The sequence below is a fragment of the Oncorhynchus kisutch genome, linkage group LG5 (assembly GCF_002021735.2).
Source record: "Oncorhynchus kisutch isolate 150728-3 linkage group LG5, Okis_V2, whole genome shotgun sequence".
In the NCBI taxonomy this organism is placed as follows: Eukaryota; Metazoa; Chordata; class Actinopteri; order Salmoniformes; family Salmonidae; genus Oncorhynchus; species Oncorhynchus kisutch.
In genome coordinates this window covers 7,297,305-7,313,660 of record NC_034178.2, presented here as the reverse complement: position 1 = coordinate 7,313,660, position 16,356 = coordinate 7,297,305, and the positions used below count along the sequence as shown (strand labels likewise).

The following is a 16,356-nucleotide window of genomic DNA, read 5'->3' as shown; positions in this document are numbered from 1 at the left end:
AGTACTATGTAAATAGATAAACACAAACATCAACACACAGTACCTTATGGAGATAAAGAAAGCCCTTCAACCAAATAACAGGTTCTCCCACAACCTTGCAGTGTCTCAGATTATAAAGGCAGTCAGCTCACCTTGAATTCTTCAGCAGGATCCTTGACGTTACTTTGTACACATCACGTCAGAAACATGTGAAACACTTCTCAGGCTTCACTACTTTTTTTGCCTGTAGTGAGCCTCACAGGCTGCGTTATTTCTGAAGAGGTGTCGTTTCAGAATGAGGGGTGCTGTAGCTCTGCTGGTGTTGCTGCTCTGTCGGTCTGGGACACGGGCTCAGGGAGAGAGTGGAGGGGATAGAGAGAGTTTAGTGGAGAGCCGCGGGACTGGAGATACAGAGTTGACTAGCAAACAGACGACCGGCCAGACCATCACAACGCCTGATATCTGGGGTGAGGTAGAGGAGCTTAGAGACGTGGTGGATAACCTGGGGACCATGATTTTTGAGCAGAGAGAGAAGATGAGGAACATGGAGAAAAAGATGGAAAGAAGGTGGAGAGAAAAATGGCGAAGAGGATCTGAGGCCAGACTGGAGAGTGAGAATGCTGGTATTTATGGAATTTGGTTCATTTAGAAGTCATTTCAGTGGAGGATCAACATGTTTTGAGAATTTTTTTTTCTTCTCTCCCATAAATCCAGCTATGGGGGCCAGACTGAGTGTCATCGAGAGGGAGGTAGAGGACTTGAAAGAACAGAATACAGGTCAGAAGGCTGTTTTGTAATATAAATTAATTTGTTATAATGAGGTCAGTTCAGAGGAGGATCATGAACTTACTTTCTTCCCACAATTCTAGCCATGGGCGCCAGACTGAGTGCCAGTGAAAGGGAGGTGGAGGAGCTGAAGAGAATAAATGCAGGTAATGTAGTTTGTCCACCAACATCAGTTGTTTCTCTTTAGAAAGAAAGGGTCACGAATAAAACTGTATTTGTAAAATTGTCTATGAAGTTGTTTATAGACAGTTAGTTATGCATATTTTTCATATGAACTCACTTTTCATGGCTGTTTCCCATGCCATTTTAGCCCTGGAGGCCAGAGCGACAGACAGTGAGAATGGGAACACAGGTAAAGGACCGGATTCCCGGATCGTAGGCGTTTGTTGCCATTTCCTACTCCTCTGAACTGTCATATGCCTTAATTACAAACGTGTCTGGGATCTGTTAAATGATGACCCTAGTTTTGCCAAGGGGAAAGCACTGAGCTATGTAGGGAGAAAGGCAGGATCTCATGTTTGAGATAATGGAGGGGGACAATAGAGAGAGACTACTTCCTGGAGGACGATGCCATGCTGACTCATTTGTTTCCATGGGAATTCTTAAAAAGATGGATGGGCGAAGGATTAAGAGGGTGTGAACGATGCTGAATGGCCGTAAACAAAGAGCCCTCTAGAAAGGGCATTTTTCTTCCTACTTGTCTCCAAAATGTAAAAACAGGTTTATCAAATTTCAAAGAAACATGTCTTAATTATATGATATTATATGCCATTTTGAAGCTGAGTCTGTACTTTTATCAAATGTAAAAGAAAGATAATCTTGAAAATTGGACATAAGCTCACCTTCCTGAGTTCAGTCACATATATGAAATCATTCTGGTTAAAACAGAGAGTTTAAGCTTCAGTTGAATACTCTGTCTTTTTGTAATGGTAGCCTTAGAGGCCAGACTGAATGCCAGCGAGGGGATGGTGGAGGAGCTGAGGAGAGAGAATGCAGGTAAACACCATGGTGCATATACTGTAGGTCTGCAATTGCACATGCTTGTAATCTAATGGAATGGCTGTTGGGCTGTTGGCGAATCAGTGTTGTTTTTTTTCTTCATTGCCGAATGCATTTGTTATATGATAAATGTTGCAGATTGCATCTTTGCTTTTCACTTAAACCTTTTGTTAGGATTTAATTTCCATGTCTTTTTAGGTGATTTTTGTCTTCATCTGGTTCATATTATGCATTTAACATGTTTGTTTTTGTCTTTAATCAGTGAATTTGAATTCCCTCCTCTGTTTTCATAGACAGACCAAAGGTGGCCTTCTCTGCTGGTTTGACTAATGATGGATATTTAGGACCCTTTAATAGTATCACCACACTAGTATACAGAAGGGTCATCACCAACATCGGCAAGGCCTACAACCCAAATACAGGTACAGAACACACACAAAAAAAACTTTCACCTTGTATTCAAATGTGATCTGGGATCAGATCATGTTCACATTAGACATCTGCTATCGGACAGGTGTACACATGCATTGTGATTGTGTCATCTTAATCCCATATAGAAACATGTAGACAACCAGCTATTCCAGCGTTGCTAACAGTGTCTGTGACAGTCTGTTAACTTATTTTACTCTCCTCTGATGCAGGTGTCTTCACAGCACCAGTGAGAGGACTCTACTACATCAGATTCACTGCCATGGGTCTCAAGGGTCCACCGTCCATAGATGCCTATATTTACCACAACGACAAGAGTGTCATGTTCAATCACCAGAACAATGACAATGGGCGTAATAGGTTCTTGTCTAATGCGTTGACTCTAGAGCTGGAGGCCGGGGATGTGGTCTACATGCGTCTCCCAGTAAATCAGGAGCTCTATGATGAAAAGTCGAGTAACTACAGCACCTTCAGTGGCTTCCTGCTCTTCCCTATGTGAAGGGAGCACTCTGGTGTGAGTTTGAGATCAATAAATTATCCAGATTATTTCTATCATTGATGTGAAGCGACTCCTTCACTCCGTCCAGGCTTTTCCTTGTATTTTTGACAGTTAGAATTGCAGAGAGAAAGGGAAATAAGATAATAAGAATCATAAAAATGAATGATTTATTTGATTTGAAAATGTAAAAGGTTGTTATATTCATATGTTGATGGACATGATAAGAAGTCCAGACCCCTCTTTGACCAGGAACCAAGTCAAAGTGTGAACTGGTAACACAACAACGGTGCTTGTCCTAGTAGTGGTGTTCAAGGCACACTCAGGTTGACATTAAACAGGCTGTGTGTGTCTCTCTCCCTACCTCCCCACGGTAAGGCCTCCACACCAACACAAAACAGCCTCTTCATCTTTGTCACCGCTTGTGAACAGAACTCAGAGAAAAAAGACATCACATGTGGCATTCCAAAAGGTTCAGTTTTGGGTCTGGTACTGTTCACTTTATACAGTATATGTAACCCCTTGGCAGCGTTATCAGTAAGCACGTAATTGATTTTCACTGCTACGCACAGAAACATTTCTGTGTCACAAGAGTATTTTAGCTCCACAGATAAATTCGTAGACTGTATTAGTGGTTTAAATACTTGGATGGCTCACAACTTCCTCCAGCTAAATCAAGACAAGACTGAGGTACTTATTATTGGAGCCAATTATTACAGAGAATTTGGCTCACATTATAATTCACGGGCAGTAAAGATAAAACACCAGGTACAAAACCTAGGTGTCATTTTATATTCTGAACTCAACTTCAAATCACACATTAGGAATGTGACCAAAATAGCTTTTTACCACCTGAGGAATATTTCCAAGGTGCGGCTGTTTCTCTCTCAGGCTGATACAGGGAAACTCTTTCCATGCTTTTATTACAAGCAGACTACTGCAATGCTCTCCTGTCTGGTAGCCCAAGAAAGACTACAGACTACTGCAATGCTCTCCTGTCTGGTAGCCCAAGAAAGACTACAGACTACTGCAATGCTCTCCTGTCTGGTAGCCCAAGAAAGACTACAGACTACTGCAATGCTCTCCTGTCTGGTAGCCCAAGAAAGACTACAGACTACTGCAATGCTCTCCTGTCTGGTAGCCCAAGAAAGACTACAGACTACTGCAATGCTCTCCTGTCTGGTAGCCCAAGAAAGACTACAGACTACTGCAATGATCTCCTGTCTGGTCTACCCAAGAAAGACTACAGACTACTGCAATGCTCTCCTGTCTGGTCTACCCAAGAAAGACTACAGACTACTGCAATGCTCTCCTGTCTGGTCTACCCAAGAAAGACTACAGACTACTGCAATGCTCTCCTGTCTGGTCTACCCAAGAAAGACTACAGACTACTGCAATGCTCTCCTGTCTGGTAGCCCAAGAAAGACTACAGACTACTGCAATGCTCTCCTGTCTGGTAGCCCAAGAAAGACTACAGATTACTGCAATGCTCTCCTGTCTGGTCTACCCAAGAAAGACTACAGACTACTGCAATGCTCTCCTGTCTGGTCTACCCAAGAAAGACTACAGACTACTGCAATGCTCTCCTGTCTGGTAGCCCAAGAAAGACTACAGACTACTGCAATGCTCTCCTGTCTGGTAGCCCAAGAAAGACTACAGACTACTGCAATGCTCTCCTGTCTGGTAGCCCAAGAAAGACTACAGACTACTGCAATGCTCTCCTGTCTGGTCTACCCAAGAAAGACTACAGACTACTGCAATGCTCTCCTGTCTGGTAGCCCAAGAAAGACTACAGACTACTGCAATGCTCTCCTGTCTGGTAGCCCAAGAAAGACTACAGACTACTGCAATGCTCTCCTGTCTGGTCTACCCAAGAAAGACTACAGACTACTGCAATGCTCTCCTGTCTGGTAGCCCAAGAAAGCCATTGGTCAACTGCAAAACATACAGAACGCTGCAGCACGGGCACTGACCAAGACCAGACAGAGAGCACACATTACACCAGGTTTAAGGTCTCTGTACTGGCTCTCTGTGAGTTTCAGAATTAATTTTAAGATTATTTTATTGGTTTTTAAATCCATCCACAATTGTGCACCCCAATACATGTCAGACCTGCTTTCAGAGTACGTCCCTCAGGCCCTCTGTCCCCAAAGCCTAGGACCAAGAGGTATGGAGAGGCAGCCTTTAGTTATGCCCCCAACCTCTGGAATAGCCTGCCAGAGAACCTGAGGGGGGCTGAATTTTTAAATTTGACCTTTATTTAACCAGGTAGGCAAGTTGAGAACAAGTTCTCATTTACAATTGCGACCTGGCCAAGATAAAGCAAAGCAGTTCGACAGATACAACGACACAGAGTTACACATGGATTAAAACAAACATACAGTCAATAATACAGTATAAACAAGTCTATATACAATGTGAGCAAATGAGGTGAGAAGGGAGGTAAAGGCAAAAAAGTCCATGGTGGCAAAGTAAATACAATATAGCAAGTAAAACACTGGAATGGTAGTTTTGCAATGGAAGAATGTGCAAAGTAGAAATAAAAATAATGGGGTGCAAAGGAGCAAAATAATTAAATAAATAAAAATGAAATACAGTTGGGAAAGAGGTAGTTGTTTGGGCTAAATTATAGGTGGGCTATGTACAGGTGCAGTAATCTGTGAGCTGCTCTGACAGTTGGTGCTTAAAGCTAGTGAGGGAGATAAGTGTTTCCAGTTTCAGAGATTTTTGTAGTTCGTTCCAGTCATTGGCAGCAGAGAACTGGAAGGAGAGGCGGCCAAAGAAAGAATTGGTTTTGGGGGTGACTAGAGAGATATACCTGCTGGAGCGTGTGCTACAGGTGGGAGATGCTATGGTGACCAGCGAGCTGAGATAAGGGGGGACTTTACCTAGCAGGGTCTTGTAGATGACATGGAGCCAGTGGGTTTGGCGACGAGTATGAAGCGAGGGCCAGCCAACGAGAGCGTACAGGTCGCAATGGTGGGTAGTATATGGGGCTTTGGTGATAAAACGGATTGCACTGTGATAGACTGCATCCAATTTGTTGAGTAGGGTATTGGAGGCTATTTTGTAAATGACATCGCCAAAGTCGAGGATTGGTAGGATGGTCAGTTTTACAAGGGTATGTTTGGCAGCATGAGTGAAGGATGCTTTGTTGTGAAATAGGAAGCCAATTCTAGATTTAACTTTGGATTGGAGATGTTTGATATGGGTCTGAAAGGAGAGTTTACAGTCTAACCAGACACCTAAGTATTTGTAGTTGTCCACGTATTCTAAGTCAGAGCCGTCCAGAGTAGTGATGTTGGACAGGCGGGTAGGTGCAGGTAGCGATCGGTTGAAGAGCATGCATTTAGTTTTACTTGTATTTAAGAGCAATTGGAGGCCACGGAAGGAGAGTTGTATGGCATTGAAGCTTGCCTGGAGGGTTGTTAACACAGTGTCCAAAGAAGGGCCGGAAGTATACAGAATGGTGTTGTCTGCGTAGAGGTGGATCAGGGACTCACCAGCAGCAAGAGCGACCTCATTGATGTATACAGAGAAGAGAGTCGGTCCAAGAATTGAACCCTGTGGCACCCCCATAGAGACTGCCAGAGGTCCGGACAGCAGACCCTCCTATTTGACACACTGAACTCTATCAGAGAAGTAGTTGGTGAACCAGGCGAGGCAATCATAATTTTAGAAAGAAAGGGTCCAGATTGTCTAGCCCGGCTGATTTGTAGGGGTCCAGATTTTGCAGCTCTTTCAGAACATCAGCTGAATGGATTTGGGAGAAGGAGAAATGGGGAAGGCTTGGGCGAGTTGCTGTTGGGGGTGCAGTGCTGTTGTCCGGGGTAGGAGTAGCCAGGTGGAAAGCATGGCCAGCTGTAGAAAAATGCTTATTGAAATTCTCAATTATGGTGGATTTATCAGTGGTGACAGTGTTTCCTATCTTCAGTGCAGTGGGCAGCTGGGAGGAGGTGTTCTTATTCTCCATGGACTTTACAGTGTCCCAGAACTTTTTTGAGTTAGTGTTGCAGGAAGCAAATTTCTGCTTGAAAAAGCTAGCCTTGGCTTTTCTAACTGCCTGTGTATAATGGTTTCTAGCTTCCCTGAACAGCTGCATATCACAGGGGCTATTCGATGCTAATGCAGAACGCCATAGGATGTTTTTGTGTTGGTTAAGGGCAGTCAGGTCTGGGGAGAACCAAGGGCTATATCTGTTCCTGGTTCTAAATTTCTTGAATGGGGCATGTTTATTTAAGATGGTTAGGAAGGCATTTAAAAAAAAAATCCAGGCATCCTCTACTGACGGGATGAGATCAATATCCTTCCAGGATACCCCGGCCAGGTCGATTAGAAAGGCCTGCTCGCAGAAGTGTTTCAGGGAGCGTTTTACAGTGATGAGTGGAGGTCGTTTGACCGCTGACCCATTACGGATGCAGGCAATGAGGCAGTGATCGCTGAGATCTTGGTTGAAGACAGCAGAGGTGTATTTAGAGGGGAAGTTGGTTAGGATGATATCTATGAGGGTGCCCGTGTTTAAGGCTTTGGGGAGGTACCTGGTAGGTTCATTGATAATTTGTGTGAGATTGAGGGCATCAAGTTTAGATTGTAGGATGGCTGGGGTGTTAAGCATGTTCCAGTTTAGGTCGCCTAGCAGCAAGAACTCTGAAGATAGATGGGGGGCAATCAGTTCACATATGGTGTCCAGAGCACAGCTGGGGGCAGAGGGTGGTCTATAGCAGGCGGCAACGGTGAGAGACTTGTTTTTAGAGAGGTGGATTTTTAAAAGCAGAAGTTCAAATTGTTTGGGTACAGACCTGGATAGTAGGACAGAACTCTGCAGGCTATCTTTGCAGTAGATTGCAACACCGCCCGCTTTGGCAGTTCTATCTTGTCTGAAAATGTTGTAGTTTGGAATTAAAATGTCTGAATTATTGGTGGTCTTCCTAAGCCAGGATTCAGACACAGCTAGAACATCCGGGTTGGCAGAGTGTGCTAAAGCAGTGAAACTGTGGACATAATTTAAAAGAGATCTTTTTAGTTTTGCTTTTCCTAAGTGTGCTCTTTAGTTGTTCAGTCATTGTTCTGCTTTTTTTAATCCTCTATTTCCTTTATCCTTATTTCAGTTTTTTTTAATGAATGTTTTTCCTTGTGAAGTGCAGTGTTGCATTTATGCCTGAAATGTGCTGTATAAATAAAGCTTGATTTAATTTGATCTAAAAGGCCCTGCTTAACTTAATCAAAGGCTTTATTAATTAAATATCTAATGTGACTGACACAATATGATCAGTGGATTAGTGGATTAATCTACTTCAGCCACACCTGTTGGTGACAGGTGTATAAAATAAAGCACACAGCCATGCAGTCTCCATAGACAAACATTGGCAGTAGAATTGTCTTACTGAAGAGCTCAGTGACTTCCAACGTGGCACCGTCATAGGATGCCACCTTTCCAATAAGTCAGTTCGTCAAATTTCTGCCTTGCTAGAGCTGCCCCGGTCAACTGTAAGTGCTGTTATTGTGAAGTGGAAATGTCTAGGAGTAACAACGGCTTAGCCGCTAAGTGGTAGGCCACACAAGCTCACAGAACGGGGCCGCAGAGTGCTGAAGCGCTAGCGTGTAAAAATTGTCTGTCCTCGGTTGCAACACTCACTACCTAGTTCCAAACTGCCTCTGTAAGAAACGTCAGCAGAAGAACTGTTAGTCGGAAGCTTCATGAAATGGGTTTCCATGGCTGAGCAGCCGCACACAAGCCTAAGATCGCAATGCCAAGCGTCGGCTGGAGTGGTGTAAAGCTTGTCGCCATTGAACTCTGGAGCAGTAGAAACACGTTCTCTGGAGTGATGAATCGTGGTTCACCATCTGGCAGTCCGACAGACAAATCTGAGTTTTGCGGCTGCCAGGAGAACACTACCTGCCCGAATGTATAGTGCCAAATGTAAAATTTGGTGAAGGAGGAATAATGGTCTGGGGCTGTTTTTCAAGGTTTGGGCTAGGCCCCTTATTTCCAGTGAAAGGAAAACTTAACACTACAGCATTTAAAGACATTCTAAACAATTCTGTGCTTCCAACTTTCTAGCAATAGTTTGGGGGAGGCCCTTTCCTGCATGATAATGCCCCCATGCACAAAGCGAGTTCTGTACAGAAATGTTTTGTCAAGATCGGTGTGGAAGAAGCCCTGACCTCAACCCCATCGAACACCTTTGGGATGAATTGGAACGCCGACTGCGAGCCAGGCATAATCGTCCAACATCAGTGCCCGATCTCACTAATGCTCATTGCTGAATTGAAACAAGTCCCCGCAGCAAATGTTGCAACGACTAGTGCAAAGCCTTCCCAGAAGAGTGGAGGCTGTTATAGCAAAAGGAGAGGCCAACTCCATATTAATGCCCATGAGTTTGTAATGAGATGTTCGACAAGCAGTTGTCCACATACTTTGGTCATGTAGTGTATAACATCATAGCCCAGGTTGAAATGCAACCTTTCATCACAAGAAGGAGAATGCCAGAGTTGTCACTTGTACTGGATATCTTTAGGTAGCTTCAGTGTGTGGGTGTGTGTCTCTCCTCTACCTTCGAGACGTGACTCTCCCTTAGGGGCGATAATGGCATTCTCCATGACAACGGCCACATGACATCGCCGCTGCCCTTGAGGGCCAGGACACATCCTCCGGGGGGGATCACCGTGGAAACACGATAGGGTCAGAGGTCGCCTCACAAGCTAGAGGAGAGGAGTGTATCCCAGCGCTCTGCCCTGGTCTGGTAGTAAGAGACTTTAACCACAGGCTGCATCTGCTCTGGCTAGGCCTGACTATGTAGCGACGGCTGCTTGCTGGCTGTCTCTCTCTAAGGCCAGAGCTGAATCAATATACTGTGGATGCATTCAGCACCCATGCATACTGTTACACAGTGCAGCCTTCAGGCAGGGGTACAGTATGTCAACAGTACAAGATTTAACACTGTACATCATCTAAGTTTATTCAGTAATGTGTTGCACTCTGAACAACAATGCATAGCAAGAACATGATTTATTTCACATCATGTCCATTTCATATTACATATCTTCCTGCAATGTTCTAAACATGGCACCCTGTAGAATATCCTTGTCAAATACCAACCATAACTTAATCATTGAAAAGATAACAAGGCTTGAAATAAAAACACACTAATGTATTCAACAAAAAACCAGTAAAAAACGTATAACCAGTAAAGACAAAGAAGATGAACGATAATTGATGCTCTTCTTTAGTATCTGGATATGTCAATGCTAATAATTGATCAAGTGTGGATCACAAAACAGCCCACTCAGTGGTTCTGTGCATGAGATATTTGTGAGGTGTGCTCCTGCCCTCCAGTGGCAAAAGAAAGCAACACACTAGTTGATTAAGGCATATCATTTACTTATAGTAATGTTACATGTCTGGTAAAAAATATATAGAATAATTCACTCAGAAAGGTGTGATATGTACAGAATGAAATGTAACATTTTAAGTCGTCTTACTTCAGAGTTCTGTCCTTGGCGAACAAAAAGAGATGGTGAGGAGAGATTACGTATGATTTAATCTGGGTTTTGGCACATTTCAACACTAATGAGTCAGCAGGAAACTCCAAGTACAAAAATGTAGAGCCCATAAATACTGTACTACCAAGGTCAAATAAATACATCTTCGCATAAAAGTCAAAAATCGTAATAACATAAGGAAAAGGCAGCACTGCCTCCAATGAATTCAGGTCGCATGATACAAAAACAAACATTCAGTGAACATAAAATGACCTGTACACTAATCAAACTCTTGGATGAAGTCTTGGATAAATGTTGTTTTTATAACGCGCTGACTCCCAGTGCAAAACAGGGGCCTGGGCTTCTTTGGGATTTGTCAGTCGACCTCTAAGTGGGGTCCGTTTGGAGGTCATGTGACTATGTGGTGGCCGGCTCTACTTCACTGCAGTTGCCTCACCCTAAACAGAAACTTCCATTTCACAGATTTACTATGAAGCCATTATGGCCCCTGTAGGACAAGAGACACAAATATCACCTGTTTAGATTAGGTCCTTCCTCCACCAGGTCACACAGAGTGTGAGCATGTCCATAGAGGTATTCTACAGGACCATATACCACCTTTTGCACATACACATGAAGATTACAGACAAACACTAAGGTGTCTCAGAAGAATACAAGCCTGCCAGGATTGTTTAGAAAGGCATATGTCGCCATTTAATGTAACAAATTGCGGTCTTTCCAGAGAGAAAAAATAATAATCACACTGTAGAATGTACACACTTCCATAAAGATATGTCCTTCCCTTCTTTCCTGTGTAATGCAGTGGAGGCTGGTGGGGTGAGCTGTATGAGGGCAGGCTCATTGGAATGTCTGGAATGGAAGGGTATCCAACACATAGAAACCCTGTTTCACTCCCTTCCATTTATTCCATTCCAGCCATTCCAATGAGTCCGTCCTCCTATGGCTCCTCCCACCAGCCTCCACTGGTGTAAAGAGTTCACCTGTGGAACATGTGAGGTTCACAGAGAGATCATGAAAGTTAAGAATGGCAACTTTATGTATAGAAGGAAGCACATTGTAGTATGATAGGGGTAAACAATGGTTCAGTTTTGGGTCCAATCCAGTTGCTACAATGACAAAATGTGCATGTCATCACTGTGTCAGTGCAGGTCAAAATCATCACTCACCGCATGGTTAGCAGTAAAGCAGTGGAGGGTGAGGAGCCGGAGAGGGAGGGAAGCAAGTCTGGTGCTGGCCTTCGAGGACAGGAGGACTGGGACTTATGGGCGGCTAGAGCCACAGCCTGGGTAAAGCAGGAGGGAATGGCAGTTTTCCTGGCCAGGGCTGCAGGCACGTATATCAATGGTTTGTGCTGGGTCTAAGGCCTGGGTCTTCGCCAGGGTCAGGTCCACCTCCAAGCCTCTCTGCTCCTTCAGGGACGGCCCTAGGGGCACCACGGTAAATGTGGTCATCCCCTCCCTCAGACTGGGACTCCTCCAAGCTTCACCAGGGTCCTTGGTCTTGAGGGGGGGGACTGAGTCCCTTACTTCCACCCGATGGTGCCAAGGGTCTTGGGGTTGGGAACGAAGGATGCTTGAGGTTGGCCCGGGTTTGACAAAGCAGGAAAGGGGTTAGTATCTCCCCTAGGGTGGCAGGGGAGGGAGAGCAGCGAGGAGAGGGATGGTAGGCATTGGAGGGTGGAAAGGTGCTAGAGGTAGTGGAGGGGGTAGAAGGGGGAGTGGGGGACACTCGAGGCTGGCTCAAAGGCCTGGAGATGTTTGGGGATGAGGATGGGGAGTCCAGGTCCCCCTCACACTCTCCCATCTCCTCATTCAGTGTGTGAAGTGATTGTCCATTCCCTGTAAAGACAGAGAAATTGTTAAGTTAATCTAGAATAGATAGATAATGGCTGGTGGTTTGAGTAACTGAGGATTGCAATATAGGAAATAAGGGTGCAAAGATGATCGTAGATTAGATTGTGATTGAAATGAGTACTAAGGTGGTTATAACTCATTTTAAACACAATACAGACACAGCCCAGTTTCTGACAAAACAAGTTAATCAAAGCACTTCATTAAAATCGAACGAATACATTTGCACAAGGAATATCAACCTATTATCTCCTCAACAGACGTAGTTTAAACTATGACTGAAAAGAAAGAGGGGAATGGTAGAAACCATGTCAATTGAGGAGCAGAAAAACAAAGAAAACTAAAAAGACAAGTTGGAGACAATAAAACCCAAATCCCTTCGTGGTTTTATTCAAAAGTGAACTTGTGAGGTAATATACGTCATTTACACAGAGGTGTGTATTGTATGATGCGTCTCTCTGGAAGGCACAGTTATGATGTTGCAGGAAACAAAGCAATGTGTTACTGTACTGAGAAACCTCCCATCTAAACCCAGAGAAACTAAACGAAAGGTTACACAGGCGGTAAAAGCACAACACACTAACAAATGAAACAGAAATAAAATAAAGAGCTTATAAAGAAGACAACTGAGTGATAAACACAACAGTCCAAAAAAAACAACATGGAGGAGAGCAGGAAGAATCGTTCACCACGGGGACAAGAGGAGAGTGGAACAGAAGGAGCAGCACAGAGGAAGAGGAAAGGAGGACGCAGCTCTCACTCGCCGTCTGCAGGGGAGAAAGAAGAGGACACTGCTCTCACTCGCAGTCTGCAGGGGAGAAAGAAGGGGACACTGCTCTCACTCGCCGTCTGCAGGGGAGAAAGAAGAGGACACTGCTCTCACTCGCCGTCTGCAGGGGAGAAAGAAGAGGACACTGCTCTCACTCGCAGTCTGCAGGGGAGAAAGAAGGGGACACTGCTCTCACTCGCCGTCTGCAGGGGGGAAAGAAGAGGACACTGCTCTCACTCGCTGTCTGCAGGGGAGAAAGAAGGGGACACTGCTCTCACTCGCCGTCTGCAGGGGAGAAAGAAGGGGACACTGCTCTCACTCGCCGTCTGCAGGGGAGAAAGAAGAGGACACTGCTCTCACTCGCCGTCTGCAGGGGAGAAAGAAGGGGACACTGCTCTCACTCGCCGTCTGCAGGGGAGAAAGAGGGGGACACTGCTCTCACTCGCCATCTGCAGAGGAGAAAGAAGAGGACACTGCTCTCACTCGCCGTCTGCAGGGGAGAAAGAAGAGGACACTGCTCTCACTCGCCGTCTGCAGGGGAGAAAGAAGGGGACACTGCTCTCACTCGCCGTCTGCAGGGGAGAAAGAAGGGGACACTGCTCTCACTCGCCGTCTGCAGGGGAGAAAGAAGGGGACACTGCTCTCACTCGCCATCTGCAGGGGAGAAAGAAGAGGACACTGCTTAGAACCGTGGTCTACAGTCCTGCTCAGGTGCCAGGATTGAGAAGTACTACCTACAGGGAGCCCTAATCAGTGATTAACAGCCTACAGATGAACACCACTGCCAAGGAGAACCAACAGTCAAGCAGGACAACCAGTCAGACAGGGGAATAGGAGTCAACAGAACGAGCCCACTAACATATTGACCACTAGCAGACAGGTGAGACACCATATGCAGTATATGATTCGACATGAGCCCACCCTCTAACTCAGGGATGGTCAACTGTATGATTTGGGTATGCAGAACCACGAGCCACTGCAGCCCCTCATGATAAGTTCTGATTTTTTGTGCCCCCCCCCCATCAAAGTTGCCTATTCCTGATCTAACTCAATATTACAACACTGAGAGTTCATTCACATGTCAAGTCAACTAGTGATTCAAAATGACTGACCTTTGATCTCAGGGGTGATCCGTTGTGGGTGTTAACACAGGAGGATGATGGTGGGGGGGGGGGGGGGGGGGCTCTCCTCTTCTTCTTAGAGGTCAACTGGAAAACACCAGAAACAAATACCGCTTTAACCCAGTATCCTCCAAATCCACCATACATTCTCACTGTGGTCAGGGAACAAGGATTTGGAACCACTAGTGTAAGTCTAAAGTCATCGGCTGAGTCTCAATAGAATTAACATGCTTCCTTTTCTTGTGTCCTTTTCTCTATAACCACTAAACTCGCAGGCCATAGTCAGGCAATCAGATCAGGTGAAGTCAATATGGTGGAAGCCTCCCCTGTCCTTTCACCTATAGAGCCCCACGGTGGTGGTGTAATAATACCCATAAAAACCTAGTGGACAAACAAGGAAATGATTCCAATCATTTTTCCACCATTCATTTTTCTAATAGGGGATTTTAGAAACACTTAAAATAAGGGCTGCGTTTCGTAAAGGCTTAACAAAGCAGACAAGCAAAGAAAACCATGAGATAGTATCGAGACACAGCCCTAAATCCTACTCCCTAACCACCAGTCACTCACCGGCTGGACGTTGAGGTTAGCAGGGGCGCTTTGGGAGCCTGCCATGGGGGGCATGGGTGCCCGTCTTTTCATGGCCATGGTGTTGTCCATGGGCAGGGTGTTGGAAGAGTGATACCCAGGGAATTCATGCTGATGCTGGCCACCCGCTGGTTTTTCAGACCACGCGAGAAAGGGACACTCACTGAGAGACACTTTAAAGAAGAAGACCACAGCAAAAAACACATATCACAAAGCTTAATCAGTGTACACTGAAATCCTACCACGCACTCAATTCTAGTACGGCTGAGAGAAAAAACTGCATCCACAGATCTAGTTAAAGTATAAAATCTATTTCTGACACAACGCTTACGTACAATATTACAGCTAAGTTGTGGGAGAGTAAAATAAAGTACCTTTTCTGGTTTCTTCTTAATTCTCCTGAATAAGCAGAACAATCCTCTGTTCTCTTTCTCCTTCTGTTTCTTCCCTTTACTTGGTGTGGGGGGGGGGGCAGCTGTTCAAGATTAGAAATAGACATCCATGTTAGCATTTTCCTATTTACAGTATATAGACACGATGCACTCAGTGGGTAAATAATATACTGTAGACAGTCTCCAAAAACACAGTTTGGGTATGAAACAAGTATGCCACCAAAACTGAAAAGCAGAGTTACATAAAGACATCTCTCACCTGCCATGTCCTTGGCGTACAGTTCCATTAGCCATCAAGGGACCTGCTCAGGTTTAAAGGTTCTTCAGAGCCATTGGCTCTCATTAAAATGGTGGACTCCAGGTCAAACTCACACTTCACACACACCGCAGGCAGGAGCTGCTCCAGAGGGACTCTAGGGCTGACCCTCACAACGACCTTATGGTTCTTCTTGTAGTTGATCAGCAGACGTACAGTGACCTTTCAGGAAACAGTATCCCTTCAGTACATAAACTGACCTAGGTTGGAGATTGGCTAGTGTGTACAGATGCATTTTGTTAGCATTTACCTCTGGCACGTACAGCCTCCTTATCTTCTCCTCTCCCCCTTTAGGTTTCAGTAGGATCCTGTGAGCCTCCATGGCTCCAATCAGAGAGTGGGATTGAAGGAGATTTGGTTTCTGGAGTTCTATGGTGAACTCAGATGACATTCATTTCAATGATGTTCAAATATAAAAGGAACCCATTTACATTTGAGTCATTTAGCAGATGCTCTTATCGAGAGCATCTTAGTGAGTGCATACATTTTCATACCTTTTTCGTACAAAGTCAATCCCATTCCAAATACACAGTACGATTTTGTAGGGCTCCAACGAAACATTCTGTCTGTATGCCTCTTACCTCCCATGTATCTGGGCCGTTTTCTCCAGGCCTCCTGGTAGAACCACTGCTAGAGTATGCTCCCTCTCCAGCAGGTACTCCTCCATGGAGCCTCCCCAGGGGTCTAGACATGACCAGAGTCGGAGACTTGACTGAATCTCAGGTGAATCTCCTAACAGAGAGGGACAATGTCAACACAAGGAGAGGAGATGACATCATGTGAGAAGCTGATGCCACAGTCAACTAAAAGTGTTACTATAATACATGACTTACACTGCATGACCAAAAGTATGTGGACACCTGCTCGTCCAACATCTCATTACAAAATCATGGGCATAAATATGGAGTTGGTCCCCCTTTGCTGCTATAACAGCCTCTACTCTTCTGAGAACGGCTTTCCACTTGATGTTGGAACATTGCTGCGAGGACTTGCTTCCATTCAGCTACAAGAGCATTAGTGAGATCGGGCACTGATGTTGGGCGATTAGGCCTGGCCCGCAGTCGGCGTTCCAATTATCCTAAAGGTGTTCGATGGGGTTGAGGTCAGGGCTCTTGTGCAGGCCAGTCA

General features: G+C 45.1%; 1 protein-coding gene and 1 long non-coding RNA gene across 2 annotated transcripts; one reads left to right on the top strand and one right to left on the bottom strand.

Annotated features, from left to right (window-relative positions):
- Window positions 1-274: 274 nt before the first annotated feature.
- Window positions 275-2,745, top strand: LOC109880515 (cerebellin-4-like). The gene is made up of 7 exons (XM_031823855.1): window positions 275-590; window positions 694-756; window positions 849-911; window positions 1,076-1,117; window positions 1,699-1,761; window positions 2,058-2,186; window positions 2,406-2,745. The coding sequence occupies exons 1-7, from the start codon at window positions 275-277 to the stop codon at window positions 2,690-2,692; spliced, it is 963 nt and encodes a 320-aa protein (XP_031679715.1). The 3' UTR covers window positions 2,693-2,745.
- Window positions 2,746-14,502: 11,757 nt separating this feature from the next.
- On the bottom strand, window positions 14,503-16,118 carry LOC116374162 (uncharacterized). The gene is made up of 5 exons (XR_004209939.1): window positions 15,810-16,118; window positions 15,479-15,552; window positions 15,172-15,390; window positions 14,895-14,995; window positions 14,503-14,693 (listed from the first exon to the last, which is right to left on the bottom strand). It is a non-coding gene; the product is annotated as an uncharacterized LOC116374162 (long non-coding RNA).
- Between the last annotated feature and the right edge of the window lie 238 nt (window positions 16,119-16,356).